Source organism: Urocampus carinirostris, chromosome 6, assembly GCF_059441175.1.
Source record: "Urocampus carinirostris isolate Australia breed hairy pipefish chromosome 6, RoL_Ucar_1.0, whole genome shotgun sequence".
NCBI lineage: Eukaryota > Metazoa > Chordata > Actinopteri > Syngnathiformes > Syngnathidae > Urocampus > Urocampus carinirostris.
In genome coordinates this window covers 15,680,109-15,704,105 of record NC_142354.1, presented here as the reverse complement: position 1 = coordinate 15,704,105, position 23,997 = coordinate 15,680,109, and the positions used below count along the sequence as shown (strand labels likewise).

At 39.6% G+C, this 23,997-nt stretch overlaps 1 protein-coding gene across 2 annotated transcripts in view; it reads left to right on the top strand.

The window, feature by feature from the left end:
• Positions 1 to 23,997, top strand: part of kaznb (kazrin, periplakin interacting protein b) — a 198,297-nt gene that overhangs the window by 145,697 nt on the left and 28,603 nt on the right. For both annotated transcript variants that reach the window (XM_088338051.1, XM_088338049.1), the window contains one exon: positions 5,271 to 5,378. In XM_088338051.1, the coding sequence (XP_088194177.1) occupies positions 5,271 to 5,378 (108 nt within the window). The remainder of the gene's footprint in view (positions 1 to 5,270; positions 5,379 to 23,997) is intronic.

The following is a 23,997-nucleotide window of genomic DNA, read 5'->3' as shown; positions in this document are numbered from 1 at the left end:
TGACTGACTCCTTTTCCATGATGAGGGTCTTTTCATGCTAGTTTTATTCATGCACAAAGCTTGAAGTTACATTAAACTTGCGTCTTCCTCAACACATATACTCCCGTGTCTCACTCTTACCTTTACTGCTCGAGCGCCCCTAGTGGCCGTTAGGAAAAAGGCACATATTGGCTTGATCGTTGCATTAGCCGCAGGGTTGATATCTTGAGGTAAAAGTTGCGGCTGTTAGTCCGAATTATACAGTATATTGATTAGATTTTCCAAGTAGACTATCTACTTAAACACAGATTAAATTCTATATTTATTTATTGTGGCAACCCATTTGACAAAATAAAATGGATTAAATCATTGCATTATTTCTTTTAAGGGTAGGAAGTATCTAACGGGGTTCATACAGGTGCTTGAAATCCTTGAAAATGCTAAAGTTTTAATATTGTGTGTTTTAGGTCAGAACAATGCACGAATTGTGGGTGAGGTGCTTGGAAATGCTTTAAATTGTTGCCTGATTGGTTGGTCGTTTTGGTTGTAACATTTCTCAGAATTCACTGTGTGAATATAATTTGTTTTTATATTCCTAAATATAAAAACAGTCTTTCACACACACACACACATGAAGTAACGGTTCAATAATCAGTCTAATTGCGTGTCTTGTACGTTCATCAGTTTTGTACTCTTTTATTTTGAAGTTGCATTTCCGGTGTATATCTGTTTCCTGTGTGACTAAAGTTAACTAGACACACGGGGGCGCGCAGTGTGGCCGGGAGCCCAGCCGGGGCGAGTGGCGTTTGGGCCATCACCAATGCTAATAAATTTTATTTACCTTAATGCTTGTTTTTATTTGTTTAATTCTGCCAACAAAGAGTTCATATAAGTTTTAACTTTATCATTGCCACTGTCTTGTTTCTTGGCTGTCTGACTCGCAATAAATGAAGAAGAAAAACAAACATCACCCCCACTGGTCGTTCTAAAGAGGACAGCTGTATTTGGAATATTGAATCTTTTGGCTCAGCTCACTGAGAAGAGCCAGTTCTTACCGTTCCCAAACGGCCCCTCTGGTTTTAGTTTTTTAATTTTATATTATCAACAATAATAATAAAACATCCAATTAGCATGAAATGCATAAATTGTCAATTCTACTTCATTATTTTAAAATTCAATAGTATCAATACCCCAAGATTAACCCTGATACTGATACTTAGAATCAGTCCTGACCCATACCTACTGTAAATATACTATACTTAATTTCCCACACACTACATTTTTATAGATAGAGCATGCAAAGGTCATTTTGTGTATTCTTATTATCGCATTTTGATTTTTCCAAAATGCATATATTTTTTCTTCTCGTACTTCAATTTTAACGGCGTTTGGCACCATCATGAATAAATTATTTATCAAGCTGGTTTAAAACAGTGAAGGGTCTGCAGTTATATGCCGCTTTCAAGTCACTGAAGACCTCCCAAAGCACTATGTACTTCACACTAACCCATTCACACACTTATAGGGAGTCAGCTATGCAAGGTGCTTACCTGCCTATCGAGGGCATTAGGGGTTTAGTGTACCTTGAACGAAGGAATCGAACTTCTGACATCCCAAGACGAGCGCGTTACCTACTGAGCTCCTGCTGCAGATCATAAATGTTTTGGTTCTATGCAGCTTGGCATAGTGGTTAGCGCGTCCGCGGCACAGTTCTGAGGTCATGGGTTTAAATCCAGCTACAAGCCTTCCTGTGCGGGGTCTGCATGTTCTCCCCGTACTTGCGTGGGTTTCCTCCGGTGACTCCGGTTGACGCCCACATTCCAAAAACATGCACATGGGATGGGCTCCAGCACCCCCGCGACCCTACTTAAGATAAGCGTTGCAGATAATGGATGGATGGACATATTTATCATGGTGCTGTTTATTTTTCTCATCAAGGGTGATCTTTTAACTGTGCAAACTCCTTGTTCTAATTCCCCGAGACCCCGAAAACTGAAACTGGAGTTAACTTTATTGAAATGCAATAATTATTTGACCGTCACAAAAAAATAGCCCTTCTTCTTTCTTCATTGTCAACTCGGCGATATCGAGACCTGAGACTTCTGCTGAATTCTTTGTACACAGTTTGCAGATAAAGGAAGACATTTGACAAGGACTTGAAATCAATGAGGCGTGCACGCAACACTAATGAAAGACTTAAAAGACTTGCAGTATCCTCTCTCTACACTCGAAGCCATTAGTTCCGAGCGGGAGCGTCATCTTCCTCTCTCGCTGTGTGACGGCAGTTTCTGAAAGTGTGTGTGCTGGGGTACGTTTTAGAGCCCCTTGTGGCCCCCGTGTGGCCTCGCAGCTTCGTTCGTGTGGAGTTATTGATCGATCGCAAGGACATGTTGATGCGCTGGTATAGATAAAAAGTTGTTCAGCTGCGAGCGAGTAAAAATGTCGGCGCCGCTTTGATTTAGGCGCCTTGTTTGCCTGCCGGAAGGGGAAAAAATACGACGGGAGGCTTCACTTTCCATTTGTCCCCTGGGTGGGCGACGTAAGAAAGTCGTCGGGTCAATTGAGTCTGTAACTTTGTGGTTATTTTTGTCTTTTTCTTTGTTCTTGACAATTTTATGATAATTTTTTGTTTGTTTTCTGATTATCCGTTGTGTTCCTTTGTCGCGAGTAAAGGAGATTCACTATCTGAGGTTAACCATGGGAAGATGTTAAGGTATTTTTTTAGAACTGACATGTTGGGTAGAGATCCTGTGATTGCTTATAGCAGTGGTCAGAAATGTATGGCTCGCGAAGAAAATAAGTATTTGAACACCCTGCTATTATGCTATTTCTCCTACTTATAAATCATGGAGGGGTCGGAAATTTTCATCGTAGGTGCATGTCTACTGTGAGAGAGATAAACTAAAAAGAAAAATCCATAATCACAATGCATGATTTCCAAGGTTACTGTAGGTAATACACTAAGACGTCATGATTTGAAATCGTGCATGGAACGAAAGGTTTCCCTGCTTAAACCAGCACATGGAAAGGCCCTTTTTAAGTTTGCATATGACCATTCGGATGATGCAGAGGAGTCATGGGAGAACGTTTTGTGGTCAGATGAGACCAAAATAGTACTTTTTGGTCATAATTCCACTAAGTGTGTTTGGAGGAAGAAGAATGAAGATTAGAATCCGAAGAACGCCATCATGCTTTGGGGGTGTTTTTCTGCATATGGGACAGGACGAGTGCACTGCATTAAAGAGAGGATGACTGTGGCTGTGTATTGTGAGATTTTTGGGAACAACCTCCTTCCCTCAGTCAGAGCATTGAAGATGGGTCGTGGCTGGGTCTTCCAACACGACAACGACCCGAAGCTCACAGCCAGGAAAACCAAGGAGTGTCTCCGTTAGAAGCATGTCAAGGTTCTAGCACGGCCCAGCTAGTCTCCAGACCTGAACCCAATCGAAAATCTTTGGAGGGAGTTCAAACCCCTTGTTTCTCAGCAACAGCCCAAAAACCTGACTAGAGAAGATCTGTGTGCAGGAATGGGACAAGATCCCTCCTGCAGGGTGTGCAATCCTGGTTAAAGACTACAGGAAATGTTTGACCTCTGTCATTGCAAACAAAGGCTACTGTACCAAATATTAACATTCATATTCTCAGGTGTTCAAATTCTTATTTGCAGCTGTATCACACAAATAAATTGTTAAAAAAATCTTGCATTGTGATCTCTTCTTTTTTCTTTTTAGTTTACATTTCACAGAGGACACGCACCTACGATGAACATTTCAGACACCTCCATGATTTTTAAGTGGGATAGATAGCAAAATAGCTGGGTGTTCAAATACTTAATTTCATATGTTCACTTTTGAGACATTTTATGATACATTTTATGTACATCTTTCAGGACAAATGAATTACTTCCCAGAACGTCTTTGTTTTCATTCAGTTCAAAACAACCATACTAATTCCCTTCATTCTGTTCAGAATCCCATCCGTTTTGTCTATTATGTGTCGTCTGTATCACTCGTGGGCTAGAGCAAGGACAGCAACAAGAAGCTCTAGGGCTCTAGTGGCTCCTTGGCGCTTTTTCAAAAATGTTTGATAATGTAAAATTATTTTTTTACTGTAGGAGGACAAACACGGCATAAACATTCTTAACATTTGCCGATGAACATAGATAGATACAGTATGTGTTTATAAGGCTTATATTAAGCTTTTAACTCTGTGTGGCACCAAACAGGTGTTTGTTTGTTTTTGGTCCAATATGGCTATCTCAAGGCAGCACGGCAGCTGAGTGGTTAGCGTGTCCGCGTCACAGTTCTGAGGTGATGAAATCAAACCTTCCTGTGTGGAGTTTGCATGTTCTCCCCGTGCCCCATGCATGTCAGGTATATTGACCGGTTCACATTGTCCCTAGGTGTGATTGAGTAGGTTGTTTTCTGTCTCTGTGTGCCCTGCGACTGGTCGGCACCCAGTTCAGGGTGTCCCCTGCCCACTGCCCGAAGATGGCTGGGATGGGCTCCAGCCCCCTCGCGACCCTACTGAGGATAAGCGGTGCAGATAATTAAAATGGCTATCTCAACAATTTGCGTTGCCAGCTCCTGGTCTCGTGGATAGTATTCGGGTTTGATTCCCGATGCTATGTAATGCAATTATGATCAGTGATATATTATGTTAGGACACGTTTTAAGGGATGGGCCGGGCACCCGTATGATGCGTCACGGGTAAACCAGTGAAAGCTGTCGGGCCCTGCTGTTGAACAGAAGAGTGTGTTGTGTCACCCTGACCTGAGTGATATGGCCTTTCTTGTGTCCCGCTTCATCTGGACAGACGAAAGCATGACCAACTTGGGTGCCGAGGTGCTTAACTTGTTTGGCTGTTTGGGCATTTGGGTTGGCCATGGTCCAAACATTTTTTGTGAGTGTTTTTTTTGCTACATTTTCCCTCTTTTTTTAAAAAAATGTCTTTATTTTTGTATGTGTTTGTCTTGCTGTCGGTCACCCCTCTCGAAGGATATGAACTGGGTAGATGAATAGATATATTACGACTAATCAGCCCTTTCACTAACATGGTGCTTTTTTTTCTCGTGCAACCATACCCTTTCCCTGTGATTTTAATACTATGCTCCTTATATAACCTTGTATTTGTAAAAAATATCACAAGACACTTTTGGGGTGTTCACCTTGTAGTGTGGTGCGCCGTGTAGTGCGGAAAATACAGTAATCTTGATAATATATGGGCAGTGCCATATTTTAATGCTACACCAGCGCGCCTGATTGATTTTTGAATCCCTCTCGTTTTCGCAGACGCAAGCGTGCATCACAGGCAGAAGTCGGTGGTGACAGACATGTGCTACCCGACGGAGATTTCCAGCCTGATGGACTTCGGCTCGCCCGACTGCTCTCTGGGCAAAGGTACACACACTCTCGCCGGCGGGATAGGATGAATAAGCCGGCGAGGCGTTGCCGTGGCGACCGCGCGTGCGCAGGGATTTATCAGGGTAGTTAAAGGAAACAGGAAGGAGGTTAAATCAGGGAGCAAAGGTGTTTGCCGGCCACCTTGCACAACGCTGCGGGCTTTGGATGTTGTCGTGATGAAGACCTTGCCGTTTGAAAAGAAATGATTGCGCTCGGGTTGCATCAGTGAGCCTGCCTCAAATACCGGCTTGCGATTACGGCTTTTGTGCTTTGCGGAGAAAAAGAGTTACATTTATTGATCACATATCCATAAACCCTTTGTGCACATTTCAGCTTGCACTTAAGGAGCCTGTTATTAGAGCTTCTGGATACAGCAGTACTGCAGTGCTATATAATTATATTGCTTTATCTATACCTCTCCCTTTCTCTTTCTATTTTAAAAACGATGGCCGATGACAAAGTATAAATATGAAAAGGGGGAAACGGGGATTCTCACAATCCTTGAAAATGCTTGAATTTTAATATTGTGTTTTCAAAGTTAGGAAAACGCTTGAATTTTGAGTGAAGTGCTTGAAAATGCTTGAAATTGTTGCCATTTCCATATTTCTTTCTACTCTGACTATCAACCACGAAATAAATAAAGAACATTTTTTCAAAATTGTGTGAAAATGACGCTGACACGCCTGCTGTCAGTCGTTATGGCATTGATTTTTAACCACTGTGCCGCGACACACTAGTGTGCCGTTTACATTCAGTACTTTCTTCTTTTTTCTTCTGGATTGAATTTAATTGTTACCCAATATCTATATAGCCCTTTGCATGTTTTTAAACAAGTGTGACGTAGCCAAGCTGCGCGTGCATTGTTAAAGCAGAGTGACACAAAAAGATCGTAGATCATTGATAGGAACAGCTCAAACAAACGCAAATGATGTGCAAGCAGCAAGATAGCAACTCTATTTTAGTCGTTAAAGTTAACAGCACAAAAATTTAGACCGGCGCCTGATTTCTTCCTTTAAAGGTATTTAAAAAAGGGAAGAGTTAGTCTTGAAAGTGCTTAAAAAGTGCTTGAATTTTGTCATGAAGAAAGTGTACGAACCCTGGGAAAGTGGAATTGTTGCTGTTGAAATCTTGAAAGGATAAAAGCAATGAGCGAGCAAAGAATGGATTGCTGGTGGAGGAAGTCTGTATCCCCTTACTTTGAAGTGAAACTATTGAAACAGTTTTTTTTAAACTTAATTTTCCTCATGTTGAGATTTTGAGTTTTTCCTTGCCTTCATGTAGCTTTTAGATCAGGGGATGGTGTCATAATAGTCTGGGGTTTGCAATGGTCTGTGGTCCGTGCAGCCCTTTGATACTCCTTGGAATTAATGGGTATACAAATAAACATGACTTGACTTGACTTTTAATGGATTTGAATTGAGTTATTGCAGCCTTAAGGGGGAATTTTATTGAACATTTGACTTTTTTTGGTGCGTTTTGAAATAGTTCTAAGTGGCCACCCATCCATCAAGTCAAAGTATCTGTGAAAAATAATAGCGACGAATTACTGTATCTCGCTTTTTGTAAAGGTTCATCCTCTTCCATGCTGAGACAACTCTTAACCTTTAGGTGGCGTCAATGTACCTGTCTCACCTGACCTGTTGTCACCTGAGTCTTTAGGTGGAGTTTCCCTTCCCCCTCCCAACTCCTTCTCCCCCTTCTAGTTTCCCTGTAAGAGGCGGGGGCTGGTGTAACTCGCCGGGTGTGTCCCTCCAAAGAGACGCGGAACGAGAAAGACTGACTTCCTGGTTACCTGACCTGTCCTTGGGCGGGGCCTGGTGCTCTCACATGAGCTGCGTACCTCTCGCGTGTCAGACGTGTGCTTTGGTTATACGCATTAGGGTCCGACCTGCAATGATCGCTCGCTCCCACGGGCCTTAAAGTGGAGCCGAGCCCACCCGGAGCCGACCGGGCCATGAGGTCTGACAGGGAGGAGGGCAAGGCCGGTGAGTGGCCGACCCATGCACGAAATTTGGGCTTTTTTCGCGTGTGCTCGCGTGTAAGAGAACTGAAACTTGTTCAAGTTCACAGTGTCATTGTGTACATGCTGCAGTTTCAGTAGTTTGTGCATTATTCTTTTCTTATTGTCATGTATGGATGATGTAACTCAAGGCAACGTGAGTGTAACCTTACCAATAACATGAATTATAAACAGTGTCGTTTGCTGGGAGAAAACGACAATCAGTGAAAATAGGGCAAAACCAAGAACACATTAAATAAATTAATATACAATAATGCGAATCACTCTGTTTACCCTGTAAAGGCAGTCACTAGAAGAAAATACTACTAAAGGACATAACTGTGAAAATCAAATGAATGGAAGAGCCCAAAAAAATAAGCTACCAGTCAAGTGAATCCAATTGAATCTACTAAAATACTAACAAACATATTCTAATAGGATTAGATGAATACATAAATATGTTCCCTATTACTCTGTCACAATTCCTTGATATAAAAACCCTCATTACATGAATATTTCATGAGAGACCAGTATTCAAGAACCATCTGTTGCCTATATTTTTTTAATTCGGCAAAACTGGGCTGAAATAACAATAACTGTTTTCAATCGTTCACTAAGCTACAATAAATAAAGTGTAGAAAAGTAGTAAAGTACATTGAAAACAAATACACAATGATTCTTGGTGTTTGACACAATAAGAAATCTTCATCAATTAGGGACCAAAGAAAACCTTCTTGGGGGTCGGATGCAGGCCGCGGGCCACGACTTTGATATATGTGTTTTATAACTATAAATATTTTGAACCTTTAGTATGACTTAGCGTAAAATATGTTCTGTCATGGAAAATATTTTACCAACCCCCAAGAAAAATCAATTTCTGTCCCTAATGTTTTACATTTCTTTTAAAATAAATGTATATTAACATAAATATATCTTATGTAAAATGTATAAACAATGTTTTATTTTTGTTTTTTTAATTGATTAATGTATTTACATAGTCTTTTCTCTTTAGAGTCCAGTAGTACTTTTATTAGACTTGAGACTACCTTTTTCTGTGACCGTATTCAAATGGACACTGCGAAAGATTTGAACAAGATGTGGTTTTATTATATAGTACAACTAAAAAATATTGCTAAAAAGCACACATAGGAATACAAACTATGGGGACTTAAAATGTAGCAGCAAGATTATGGACAAACACGTCATGTGAGTCTCATGTTATGTCAAGTCAAGTCATGTTTATTTGTGACGCCCTTAATCACAGAGTCTCAAAGGGCTGCACAGACCACAGGTTATTGCAACTACAGACTATTATTACACCATCCCCTGATCTAAAACCTACAGTAGGGCAAGGAAAAACTCAAAAACCTCAACATGAGGTAAATGAAGAAACCTTGAGAAGGGACCGCACATAAGGTAATCCGCCTTCCAGGATGACCAGGCTGCCCCACAGATGTTGCTGTAACAAATAATACACATATATTGTCAACGTGAAATATGGGTCATTCATAATCTGTAGAATAGAAGTGTGTTTTAAGCAGACATGGGGACTTGAGACTTAGTGACTTGGACTCGAGTCGACTCGAGTCGCTGTTTTTATGACTTGTGACTTGACTTGGACTTGGCAATCTAAGACTCGGGACTTGACTTGTGACTTGACTTGCCCAAGAAAAAAATACTTGGGACTTACTTGGGACTTGAAGGTGAAGACTTGAGACTTACTTGAGACTTGCACATGTGTGACTTGGTCCCATGTCTGGTTTTAAGCATAGATTTAAAAATTTCCACTGAGGTTGCAGATTGAATCTCAGGGGGAAGAGCATTCCACAGCATCGGGGCCCAAATGGAGAACGCTGTCGTGCCTGCGGATTTCTTCTTGGCTCTTGGGATCACTAGTAGACCAGCATTTTCAGAGTGAAGGCTCCCAACTTTCTCAAACTATTATTTAAAACAACATGTTTGTATGCTATTTCTTGTATTTTTTGCTTATTTTTCAAATCAATATTGTTTTTTTTCCACCACTTCGAGGTGCTGAAGAGTACGCATTGTCCTTTTATATCCGAGCATTGTGACTCTAATTCTACCAGCGCAGTTCCGCTGCTTGTTAGCTTGTAGTTTACAGCTTGTCACGCTGAGGTTTGCAATGCAAGTACATCAGTATTGAACGGTTTGGGTACTAAAGACGGTCTCCACCTCCTAACTGGTGACTGTAGACGACGTGCTTATCGGTAATCTGCCACAATAAAATGTGAGCACAAACCCGCATGAGTCTGGTGGTATGCGCATACGAGCAGGCATAAGCACGCTCGTGCAGTAAGCATTTGATCACGAGATGGGATTTATTACACTATGTATGGCATTGCGTGTGCTGTGTGTTTGTTATGTCTGTTGTAAACTGAACCGTGGATGATTTAGAATGATTAACAGTGTTAAAAGAAATTTATGCATGGACACACCTCAGTAAGGTGCACTAGGACAATTCTGTCGAATAACACCGGGGTTATCGCACCTCATTTCTATTTCTTTTTCCATTAGAAATATTTCGTACGAGTAAGAATAGTTGGTCATCTGGTCAGTCAGTTACATTTTTATTTTGATGACAGTTATGTCAGTACCTTAAGAAGACTGGTTAGTAAATAATAAAACATTAACTAACTAATTCACTCACATACTCACTCACTCACTAGCATTTAAATGATAAATTAATTGAGTAGTTATTGTGACATGGCTTGTAAATTATTTGAGTGATGTAGGGTTAACTAACTAACTCACTCACTAATATTACTCAAAAGGTAGTTTCTAAGTAATTAGTAATAACTTGCCATAGTTATTACTAATTACTACCTTTTGAGGTACTATTGTTACAGTAATGGTTGGTTGGTCAGTCGATTTAGTCATGAAAGATGAGCTAACTATCGACCTAAGTAACTCACTCACTCACTCACTCACTCACTCACTCACTCACTCACTCACTCACTCACTCACTCACTCACTCACTCACTCACTCATCTACTCATTCACTAACTAACTAACTAACTAACATTTGAATATAAAGTAATTAATTTGAAACTACCTTTTGCAGCACTATTGTTACAGTAATCGTTGGCTGGTCAGTCAATTTAGTCATGAAGAGTAGTTAACTACCTATCTAAATAACTCATTCACTCATCCACTGACTCACTAACTAACTAACTAACTAACTAACATTTGAATATAAAGTAATTAATTTGAAACTACCTTTTGCAGCACTATTGTTACAGTAATCGTTGGCTGGTCAGTCAATTTAGTCATGAAAGAGTAGTTAACTATCTATCTAAATAACTCATTCGCTCATCCACTCACTCACTGACTAACATTTGAATAAAAATTAATTAATTTGAAACTACCTTTTGAGGCATTATTGTTACAGTAACGGTTGGCTGGTCAGTCAATTGAGTCATGAAAGATTATTTAACTACCTATCTAAATAACTCACTCACTCAACCACTCACTCTCTAACTAACTAACTAACATTTAAATAAATATTAATTGATTTGAAACTAACTATTGAGGTACTATTGATATAGTAGTGGTATGCTGGTCAGTTGGTGAAGTGATAGGTAAGGTAATTATTTAGAGCAGGGGTCAGCAACCTTTTTGGTGCGGAGTGCCACTTTCAAATGTCCTTGTAAATCAGTGTGCCACGCCAAGATTAATGACTCGCACAACATTTTTTTAATATCCAACAGAGCTGTCATTTTACACCAGTCCAAATATACAACATGGATAGATATTTTTTTCAAGCCGTTTTGAACCAAGGTACACTTTTATTTATAAAAAAGTTCTGTGGCACACCGTCCGTCGAAAATGTTTGAAAATGAAGTTATATCAAATATTTCGCTGTACTACCTCATAAGCAGATAAATATTATTTAAAAAGAAGAAAATAATAGTTGATGTGCTGTGTTGAATGATGTGCTTTATGTTTTTATTTTTTACAGTACAATCTTAAACCGCTTTGTTAAACAAATTAAGTTATTAAATGTACTGTGCTACCTCAAGAGCAGATAATGAGTACATTAAAAGTATATAAAAATCTACTGCCACCTACTGATATGGATGACTATTACAGTTCCTCTTCTGAAGAGTGCAAAAATACTGAATACATTTTTGGAAAGATAAAATTCCAACGGCACACCGGTATAACTGACGTATTTATCTTCCACTATTTTTGTTCATCAATTAAATAAAATATAAATGTGAACAACATGTGGAAAGGCCTGTAGACATTCTGACTTCAACTTTTTACCACAAGAATTAACCAGAATCAACCATTCTTCATCAACTATAAACTACAATCAAAAAAAGAAGTATAAATATGGTCAGCTACTATACCATTCATCAATGATATCTTGTTGCAGAAAATATCAAAACTTGAAATAACAGCAGCAATGCAGAAGGCACGCGCGCGCACACGCATACACACGCATGCGCACGCGCAAACACGCACTTCTTTAAAATATTCGCCATCAGTAAATGGTTTTCCGTGCTTTGTTATTCAGTGAGCAATTGGTTAGATACCTTCAGTGGTGGTGTTTTTAGCAGCGACAAATGTTTTTAGGGTCTGTGTACCTGGAAACAGCGCGTTTTAATGTCTCAGCCTTGAATTCATGTTCATGTTTCGTCTCGTAATGACGTTTTGATGCGTGAGGTACAACGCTCTCGGCGCATAATGCACAAAACAGCACGGTCATTTTTTGCACAAAGCCCCAGTCATCTGTCCACACTGGCTGGAGAGAGCGCGATCTTTTCGCTCGAGGAGACGTCATGATTCGTTGATTAATCGCGTGTGTTTCGTTGGCTTGGTCTGTCTCTCTGCGAGGCACCGGGCAAACTCACACTGAAAACCCCACGTAAAGCCTAACGTAAATCATTTAAATAAAATGGCGAGCAAATGAAGATGTCTAAATTTCAGGTAAATGCGTTTTAAAATAAATAAATAAATAAATAAAAACATTATTATTTTGCCGTTCGCTCGCATGCCACTGGTTAACCCCTCGCGTGCCACTGCTGGCACGCGTGTCATAGGTTGCCGACCCCTGATTTAGAGTAACTTTTTAGGAACTAACTTTTGAGGTTCTATTGTTACAGTAATGGATGTTGGGTCAGTGAATTGAGTGATGAAAAAAGGCTAACTAATGTTTGAGTAAGGAATAAATAATCATCAACCAACTTTTGAGGTACTATTGATACAGTGTTGGTGAGTTTTTTGATTGATAAGTAAGTTAACTAACTAACTTAAATTTCAGTAATCTGTAATTCACTAAAAACTAACTTTTGTTACAGTAATGGTTGGCTGGCCAGTTAATTGAGTGATGAAATATTAGTTCACTAACTAACATACATTTAAATAAGAAGTGATTACTGTAATTAGAAATTAACTTTTGAGGTAATGTTATTACAGTAATGGGCTGATCAGTTATTTGAGAGAAGAAAGATTAGTTAGTTAGTTGGGTTGGTTGGTTAGTTGGTTGTAAACTGCCTGGGAAACACTTAGTTGTATTACATACTAATTAGTCCGTTAGTTTGATACATTTTCTCTATTATTGCGTATGTTTTGTTTTTAGAAATCTGACAACAATCCAAAAGACAGTGGATTAATTGAATCATTATACTTTTGCATTTCATCATGAATTATGTACTATGCCGGATAAATATTTTATATTCCATTTGCTTGTTTTTATGGCTTTGTTGTTGTCGTCGTTGTAGTCACAACTCCAAATTCCAGATGCATGTCGCAAGAACAGATTGTACTAAAAGCGAGTGAAGTAACAAAGTGAAAGAAAAAACACAGATGCTATCATCAGACTCCTCCTGGGCTTGTGGAAGCAATAGAGGCCTCGCAACATCACACAATTGTTAAAAGAGGAGATTTTGTTCAGAGGGAAATCGTACGGAGTGTCGCCCGTGTTGTGAAAGTGCGCATAAACTGCCATGTTGAAATCCTTTCATTCGGAGTATTTCCCAAAAAATAATCGTGTCCTCAATAGCTCACACAGATCACTTTGCTCATTGTGCTGTCCGGACAGCTCTCAAGTTAATATTTAAAGCCGTGAATTGTATACGGGGCGTTTATCAGTCGACCGAGAGCTTATCTCTCTCGTGGTCATATTCATTTTCCTCTGTACGCATAATAATCCTGTGCTGCTTGCCGGTATTAAAAAGGGACTTTGTGTAAACACTTACTGAACATGCCGTTTAGTGTGTGTGTGCAATAGAGGTAAGGGACCAGGGCCCGGGACCCGACCTGGATTTCGGGCCAGGTTGTATTAGATTTCATCCAATGATCACACTAATTTAACTCATGGTACCAGAGACGAATGTTACTTCCATTTTGCATTTCACGTGTTACAATGCCAATAAAGTTTCTTCTATTCTTCCATTCTAATTGTAAGTGGCCATGATTAAAATCATTTATTGACAACGTAAACTATGAACACAAACATAAAATGTACAATGTATTTGTTAAATGTCATTTCAATGTTATTCATCATCAGATACTCAATAGTTTTTTTCCCCCTTTATGCTTTTTTTGTTTTTATCTTTCAGGACAACTTTCTGTTTTCCCCATTCTCTTAACATTTGCCACTGGTACTGTGACTAAAAATAGTCTGGTAATACGATTAAACTTTAAGCCTTTTTGTATCTCATCCATATCAGTCCAGCGGTAACCCTAGTTTGATTCCTTTTGTATCCAATGTTTCGCGATTGTGGTCAGCAATATTTTCGACTGATCGGTCATTGCACAAATACGGTAATATACTACCGTAGGACCTTCAGACCTCAAATTGTTTTAGGTTAAAAATGTGTGTTATACGTCAGTAAATTCTGTATTTTTAATTTTACATTTCTGTGATCACAGATGACGTACAGACGCACCTGCCAACCTTGACAGGATATCACTTCTGTATAAATACATACTTTTAGTTAGTTAGTACCATTCATCATTGGCATTTTTGCATCATTCTTTCACATATCACCACGTTAGCAATTTATGGACAAGCTTTGAATCTCTATGGAGTGAACTGTGTGACAGGAGACGGCTCATTCCAGATGAAGACTGATCAATGAGATAAGCGCTCGGGCTTAGACTAATGATTAGCCAAGGAGCACGACAAACTCCACTGCCAAAATTTTAGCCATTGACAAAATCAACCCTACATAAGGCTATCACGATTAAGAATTTCTGGAGACGATTTATTTGTCAAGCAAATGATCACATATTGTCGGAAAACGAAAAATCCTTTCTGCATTATACGCTACTATATTAGCTTACTACAACATGTACTGCAAACCATGTGTTTCCCAAGTGCAGAGGTTACCGTGAGCACATTCAACTGACATGCGAAAGGTCCCCCGGTTTAAGACCGGTGGAAACATTTATTGGCCTGGAGAGGGATGGGCGCCACCAGGCTGTACTTGCCCAAGACACACCACAGGAAATGGTGCCCCTAGGATCCTAGTGGTTACGGTATACAAACCAAATTGTACACCTTATTAAAGAAAATCAATGTAATGGTCAAGGAAAAAAGTCAAGAATTAATCAATCATTATGATTTACCATGGGACCCATGGCAGCTGGGTGGTTAGCGCGTCCGCAGCACAGTTCTTCGGTCATGGGATTGAATCCTTCCGTGCGGAGTTTGCATTTTCTCCCCGTGCCTGTGTGGGTTTCCTCCGGGCACTCCAGTTTCCTCCCACATTCCAAAAAAATGCATGTGAGGTTCATTGGCTGGTCCAAATTGTTCCTAGATGTGAATGAGCAAGTGAGTTGTCTGTCACGCTGTGCCCTGCGACTGGGTGGCAACCAGATGAGGGTGTCCCCTGCCCACTGCCCGAGGATGGCTGGGATAGGCTCCAGTATCCCCGCGACCCTACTAAGGATAAGCGGTGCAGATAATGGATGGATATAACTTATTAAAACAAATGCAACAGAGCAGGATTTCAGCGGTTTAGGTTAAAACCTTTTGAGGAACAATGCACAGGAGAGGTATCGGGTGTTATTGTCTTTGACTCAACTTTTCTGTAATAAATTGCAAAATTGAACAGAGTGCAAAAATGAAGTGCATAGATAAGAAAAACATACTCTTATTTCACCACACGCACATAAAGTGAATAAGTTTAAATATCTCAACAACTTTAAAGCGAATACAGCTAACAGCAGCAGACAAAGTCTATTTTCTTGAAGTTCTTAGGCTTTGAAAATAAAAACTGGTAAACAGTGAAAGGAGGTATGTAACTAAGTAAACATATAGTTTTTCTTAGAAACTGTAAAAAACACAATTGAACAGCTAATGCTCTGTTAACATGCCATCGTCTTGAATATGAACTTGTAAACTTAAAATTATTTTGCCTGGTGGGTTGTGCAGCTTATCAAACTTGTACAGCATGTCTCTGAACGCTGGTTTGTCAACCATATTGAAAGGAAGAATTTCAACAACAATGTACCATGTAATACAATCTGTTAGCGTGTGCCATTTTACACTTTCTTGCTTGTATGTAAACTGACTTGTGTGTAAACTCTACGTACAGTATGTCACAAAAGAGGGTAGACCCCTTACATTACTGCAGGGATTTCAAAATGTTAAATAGAACAACACTTAGGAAACATAGCTTTGGCACACTGAAGGGTCTGTTTAAAGCTTGTATAGCAGAGTACAAATGTTTTCCCCTTAAAAAAACTAAAAATATAGCCTTCAACAACTAAACCCCGAACAAAAAAAGTCAGTACTACACCTCTATTTGCCAAACAAAGCACAGCTTGTCATTTCCCCCCCAAAATGCCAAGTAACTCGTTACTCTTATTAGGTCCCAGATATGAATAGGTAGCATATGTGTTCAAATTTGAGTGTACTCTTTCACACTGGTCACTGAAACTCCCACAATGGCACACCTTGGCAAGGAACTGTCTGGGGACCTTAAAAAATGAATTATGGCACTAAATAAGGCTGCCCAAGGCTGTAAGATTATTGCCAAAACCCTGAAGTCGAGCTGCAGTAGAGTGGCCAACTGTTATAAAAAAATCAAGATGCACTTACAACAGGGCTCGTGTTGGATGTTCCAAAAAATCTGAGTGAGTGTGCCCAGCGTCACATCTAAATGCTATCTAAGAAAGATAGCTGCAGGAGTGGTATCAGCAGAGATTGAAGAGGTGGGTCAGCCTGTAAGTACTCAGACACTTCAGGAATTTTCACTTTAGGGTGTACTCACTTTTGTTACACAGAGGGTTTAGTCATTGACGGCAATATTTTAAGGTTTTTTTTAGGGTTAAAATAAATTTACACTGCCTTAATAGCTTTACACAGACTACCTTCCATTGTGTCAAAGCAATGTTTCTTCAGTGTTGTTTCACTAAACACTATAATGAAATCTCTGCAGAAATGTGAGTGGTCTACTCACTCTTGTGACATACTCTATATCCAATTGATAATGTACAACTCCTGGATTGTTTGTTTGCCATTCATCCTTAGCCGACTAGCTCTGCGAATTGTACCAGGTGACTGGACTCCAAATCCTGTCCGAGATTAGTTGTCTTAGCTCCTTTCACTGGCACCTTCTTGAAACAGTTTGCAGACCGCTTCTTCTGTATTTTGGGCCTTAATGCAGTCGCTCTGTATAAACCTAAAATTTGTTCAAAATACTGAAGTGCTGCGTGGTCTTTCTTGAAACTAAAAGTTGCGCCGCCCTAAAGACCTCATAACTGAGTTCACATGTCTGCTTCGGCTTGTGCGTCGCTTCTCAATGACGTCTGTTCCTTGACATTTCAGTCAAGATTGGTCACATAGGGGCTGGAACGAAAAGACTTTAATAGCGAATGTGAAAATTATTCGTGAATAGAGAAATTATTCGCGATTAGACGAATATGTCATATTCACGACAGCCCTAACCATATGTCCTCACACATTCTTCTTGTGAAACTGTCCAAGTTGCTATTTTTCCCTGCAGGAAATACAGTTTCTTGATATATGCATATATTCCCTTTGGTTTGCCTTGTCTTTTTCCATCCCAGAAAATCGAAAAATTCTCTTACATTTCTAGCAGTTTTGCCTGTCAGGGCTGCAACCTGACTTCCTGATGTTACGTGTCTGAAAATAGCTAATGGTGTCAGGAAACCTTGAAAGTGTTGTGAGCCAAGCAGGTCACACACGGAAGTCGTGGCAGCTATTAACCGGTTATTTATCAGAAGGTGTGAATGTGATTCTCAGTCCTATTTTGTCCTGTAAGCAAGCACCAGAAATGATAGACGTAGTTGATGAAATTGTTCCTGGCAGTTTTGCCGATCTTAAAGCCTTCTTGACAGTCCGTGACTGGCAAACTCTGGATTTTCTGCAGCGCACGCAGTCGAGGATCATCCCAGGCTCGTCTGCTTCTTGGACGATGTGTTTAATCAAGAACCCGCGAGTCGGATCTTGACACTGTAATTAGACGGAGGGCAAAGCTCACTGGACCAGTGATCTTTTCATAATGGAGTGCAGAAATAGGCGTCTACAAATATCGCTGAGCATTCTTGGCAAAGTAAAGGTACTGATTTTTAATGTCAATCCATTTAGAACGCAAGAGATGGAGACATCATGAAGTGCGGTATTTGCTCAAAATTGCAAATTAATTTCTATAATAAACAGCTCTGGTATTTTCCCCAAACAATTGGGGACGAAGAATTGGTTTTGAAGCACCCTTCTCTTTGGAATAGTTTGATAACCTATGCTAATCTTTTATCGAGACACTTGACAATCTGCTTGATTAGCGGTACAGACACTCCCCTACTTACCAACTTTCGAAATACAAAAAACGGTATATACGAACATTTTTTTCGAGAATAAGAGCCAGAGTGACAAACTGGCATCCTATGCAATCTTAAATTGACTGTAAGTGGAGAAAAGCAATTCAAAAGTTAAAAAAACAAGTGAGTGTTGAAAAAGCGCTACTCTTTTTTTGATTATGCTGAAAAAAAAAGGAAAATTAGCTTGTCCTAACTTGAACTAAGTAAAAATGTACAGCAAATCCTTACTTACCAATATATTTAACATATACACATTATAAAGGATATTAACTACAAGTGTTATTTAAATACCTACAATTGCTAAAACATTTTTTCTTCAAATTTAATTTTGTGAAAGTATAATAACTTAGCATAGCCTACTCTAAACCTTAAGATAATCACATTGGACAATTTGTCAGAAGCATCCAATAACGGGACCCTTGCTAGATTTGACTTGCAGGATCTCAAACCTGGCTGGATTGTAGTATAAGTATTTTCTGTGCTTTAATCTAATTAACAAACAACTTATCAACACGATTTCAGGACTTTATCACTGTTTGATGGAGCGCTGATTTCATCACTTGGTTGCTGCAATGGTCCTTTTCAGCCTGCTGAACCCAAGCGGAACATTTGGCTCATTATTGTTTGTTGCCATTCAGTTTCGTCATCACGCATCACGGGTTATGAATAGTCTTTTTTTTATTGTGTTGTCATTTTACAGTATGGAGTGGGAATCTATGGCTCCCACCTATATATGGCTTTTTTAATGAGTACGTATGGTTCAGAGATCAAATTTAACTTCGACATATTTCTCAACAGGAATCCAGAGTCAGATGGTTGGATAGAGACTTTGGTACAAGTTCAGTACATTATATACAGTGAAAAAAATAAGTATTTGAACACCCTATTTTGCTATTCCTCCCACTTAGAAATCATGGAGGGGTCTAAAATGTTCATCGTAGGTGCATGTCCACTGTGATGGGGATAAACTAAAAAGAAAAATCCAAAAATCACAATGCACGATTTTTATTATTTATTTTTTTTACGATTATTTATTTGTGTGATATAGCTGCAAATAAGTATTTGAACACCTGAGAAAATGAATGTAAATTTTTGGTACAGCAGCTTTAGATTGCTATTACAGAGGTCAAACGTTTCCTGTAGTCTTTCACCAGGTTTGCACACACTGCTGGAGAGACCTTGCTCTAAAAAGATAATAAAGTTAAGTTTAACTTACTTTTGGAAGATGGGCTTCAACAGTTAGGCGACTTCCTCCTCCATGGTAAAAAATGGACGAAAAAAAGCGATCCGACCATTTTCTCAACCGCATCAAGCTTTCTTATTCCACTTTAATTTCAAAAAACAACTCGCCTCTTCTTCACAATTTACACCAACCATATTGAATGGATCCACAAGATAAACCATAAAAGATTAAACCATAAAAATGTCAAAGTTCTTGGCGCGACAGAGATAGAGTAAAGAATGTTTACACACGAAGTACGAAGCGGTGGAAAGAAGCACTACAGTACTGTCCTGTACTCTGAAAAAGGTGGACAATACAAAATCTAAAAGCAATGTCTGGATATTTTTCAACTTCCCGAAAAAAAATGTCTGTATCTACCGTTTAAAACTTTTTATTTTGTTTACATTCATAGTCCAGATATGCACGTTTAATTGCCCCCCATCCCCCCCCCCCCCCCCCCCCCCCAAAAAAAAAGAGGAAGTATTGTTTGATATTTCATCCTAAAAAGCTCTCAAAATGGCAGTGCACGGGACACAAAGACAAACAACCCAAACTAAAATTATCTCCTTCCTAAGGGCCCGGTCACACAGCCGTTTGCGTCTGAATCACGGCCAGAAATTTCTGCCTTTTGCGCTGCTCAAAACTCTAGGACCCGGTCACCAAGCCTTTCAAGGGCGTATCGAGGCTGAATCACGGCCAGAAATTTCTGCCCGTGAAGCAGACGATGTTGTACGCTTTGAGATCGCCATATAGACGAGATACAGCAGTGCTTTACACGCGGTCGGAAATTCACACGCGGTTGGCCGCGCGAAAAGGTTTTGAGCTGCTCAAAACTTTGAGCACGTGTTAACCGCGGGCGGCACACGAGGTAATGACGCGGAAATGACGCGGAACGACGTGCTCTGGCCGCGGCCAGGGCGTGGTTACACATGGGTAGGACCCGAAATTTCAGCGGGTAATCGTGGGTGGAGCACGGTCATAGCATGTTCTGCACCTGTATCGCGGTGTTATTACGTGAAATTAGCGTGTTATGCGTGTGACGGTCAAACGCCTTTCTCCGCGTATATACAGCGCGATTTGCCTAGCACACGTCAGTTGTGCTCGAGCCGTCAAGGGGTAGACACGGATCCCCGTCACCGTAGTGACCTCGTCTTAATCCATTTTTATTTCTTGACATTTCTTTTCATTTCATAACAAGATAATAAAATCAAAATGAAAAACTATTACAATAATAACATATTGGCTTCTTCGGTGCCATAGCTTGAAATCTTGATCTTCACGGGACTGTGTCTCGAGCGGTTATGATTTCTACAGCCCGGTGTCATGCCGAGAAATGCATCCCTGCCGAGATTTGCATCCCCTCGCTACTACAACCACTTTTACCTCGTTTTATCTCACTTTTAGGGAATGTAATGGCGAACATATAACCAAATCCACTTCGTCTTGCATTTTTTGGGAATATAATACAACTTAAACCAGGGGTCGGGAACCTATGGCTCGCGAGCCTTATATGGCTCTTTCTATGAGTATCTGTGGTTCAGAGACCAATTTGATTGCATGCAAAATTTCTCCATCTTGTTCAAAACCGGGATTGTCTATCCTATTCAGGTACACGTAAAGCCAAACCAAAGCTAAATGCTATGGAAACACTTCGCAGTATATATAGGGCTCGTTTTTCACTACAATTTACAGTCAAGGTGTCACACAAAAAAAGGGGGAAAAAAAACTCGTTTTGGCTGTACAAGGCTAAAGAATCCTTTATTTAAAAGTTCACTATATAATCTGTGTTCAGTGTTCAGATACTTTATGATGAATCCACAGAACTGTAAATACGCCAAAACACCGGAAGAGAACTTAGTCATTTGATTGGGTGAGTGGGAGGGATGGGTGGAGCTATGCAAAAAGTACAAGCATTCCCTCCCATCTCTCGCCAAAGGTAAGCACATAAGGCTCCCTATTCTCAGAACGTTGTGACGTTTTTACAAAATAAATGCTTGCATCTGGTTTTGAAACCAATATGTATGAAAAAAAGGGTCAAAAGGAGTTTAACCGATCTTGAGTAATTGCAAGAAAGAGACAAGTTTAAAGTGGTCTGCTTGTTGAATTTGGGACAGGGGCTCTGGCATTATTCTCTTTTCATAATTTTTATCAAATCATCAAAAATAAATGTGCTGAAGACTAAGCTTTTGTCTGGGGCGCGGGTTTAGCAATTTAGTAAATTTGTCTCATAATATATGGTGTGGCTCTTTCCCAAAATAAAATTAATATTTTTTGCTTTCATGGCTCTTTGAGTCAAAAAGGTTCCCGACCCCTGACTTAAACCATTCCGTCTTTGTTTTTGTTGTGAAGGTAATCGAACGGTAATGCTCAACGTATATAAATCACTTTTGAGAACTGTTATGCACTCTACCGTAAAGCTTATTATGCAGAAATAAGCTTTATGGTAGAGTGCATAACAGTTTCAATACGAGCGATTTGAATAGAAAAAGGCAAAATAAACATGTTACCTGCTCAAAAGTGATTTGTATACGGCGTGCATTACCGTTCGATTACATTCACAACAAATACAAAGACGGAATGGTTTAAGTTGTAATACATTCCCAACAAATGCAAGACGAAGTGGTTTTGGTTATATGTTCGCCATTACATTCCCTAAAAGTGAGATAAAAGTGTATTACAGGAAGAATTAACCATGATTGATGAAAATAGGCCCTCAGGTTGTCTCTCCAGGACACCATCAAAAACTGACAAAAGAAAAGAATCCTGGTGATTATACGCGTTCCGCATCTTTAGTCCGTAACATGACATGTTTTGTTTTCTTCGATACCTCGCTTACTTGGCAAGAAGGCTCGGTGAGAGATCGCACAGCACGAAACCGAGTCAAGTTCCTTTCATTTTGAATTTTTTTGCAAACGAACGGCAGCCGTTATCCCTCTGCTGGCTTCCAATGCCGGTACATTCATTCAAGGCAACCTGCTGTGGCCCTCCAATCCTGCAAGATTGATCTGCAAGACCCCCACCTAATATTTGCTCCAGTGGGCTTTCAGTCGCCTCAAATGAAGAAGGACATAAAAAATGTGCTCATAAATATATTTACTGTGAATCTTTATTGATTAAATTGCAAGTTATTTTAGAGTTTGTTCAAAAAAATGCAGTGTCAAGAGAGAGCAGGAAGAGAGAGCAAAATAAGGTGAAAAGACACAGAGAGAGGAAGAGACAAAGAGAAACAAAGAAAGGGAAAATGAGAGACAGAGGGAGTGAAAGAGAGAGAGAGACAGAGAGTGAAAAAGAGAGAAAGAGGCAGAGAATGTGAGAAACAAAAGAGATTAAAAGGGTAATAGTGAGAGAGTGGGGAAAGAAAGAGAGCGGAAAAAAGAAATCGAAAGAGAAATAGAAGGAGAGAAAGAGAAACAAGATAAAAAAGGAAATAGTGAGAGAGTGATGAAAGAAAGAAATCCAAAGAGAAAAAGAGGGAGAAAAGGAAAAAAAATGAAGAGAGACCAAAATAAGGTAAAAAGACACAGAGTGAGGAAGAGACAAGTAGAAACAAAGAAATAGAAAAAGAGGCAGAGGGAGTGAAAGAGAGAGAGACAGAGAGTGAGAGAGACAAAGAGGGAGAAAGAAATACAACTACAGCGTCTTTGTGAGAGGCACCTGGCTTTGGCAACATCAACTGGACATATTTCGACCTGCAGCTCATTTTTCTCTTGCGCTTCTTTCAGCGTTGATTCAATCCTTTAGTTTAATTGGCCTGATCCGCCCCACGGGCCGCCTGTTTCACACCCCTGGTGTTTATGATTAAGGACTTTCTAGTGGGGAAAAAAAATAATATATCGAATAAAACAAAGTTGATTTGATTAATAAAAATACACATCAGGAAAGTTGCATTTATTTATTTTACATAAAATGAGCCTCACCTAGTAGGCGCTAATCGTCCACCATCCTGACTCTACGGGTATCCAAAAACTCAAAATTTAGCGAAAGGTTAGTCAAAAAAAATTGCAGGAAAATATTATGAATGTCTTCCTTGTGCCTTATACCACCACAGTGACATATAATACACTTTAAACTCAAAGAAAGTTTTTAGTTTGTAAATTTACATTGATCATTTGAGTGTATGATCGTACAAAACTTGAGAAATTCAGAAAATGAAATAATTTCTGATTTCTTTAAAGGACAGAGTATAGCTTAAATAGATTGTTGTGGGTTAAGAGGCATTTGAGTTCACTTGATAGCGGTATTCAACTGATTTGAATTATTCCAATTCAAGACACGGGTCAAACCCTATTCATTGAACTTCGATACAAATTTCGATACACACAAACACACAAGTTGCTTTCGTAAGAAAGAAGAAGCTGTATCAACGGCAGAGGTGGTTAGAGTAGCCACAAATTGTACTCAAGTATCAGTACAGCCGCTGCCCTACTTACGAACGATCGTTGGTAAGTTAAATTTGTTCGTAAGTTGCTTCAGGGCTATATTTTGTATGTTTAAGGATGATATAAGCATGTTTAAGGCTTGTATAGGTAACCTGTATTGTTTTGTACTGAAAAATAAACTTAATAAATTAGTATGAT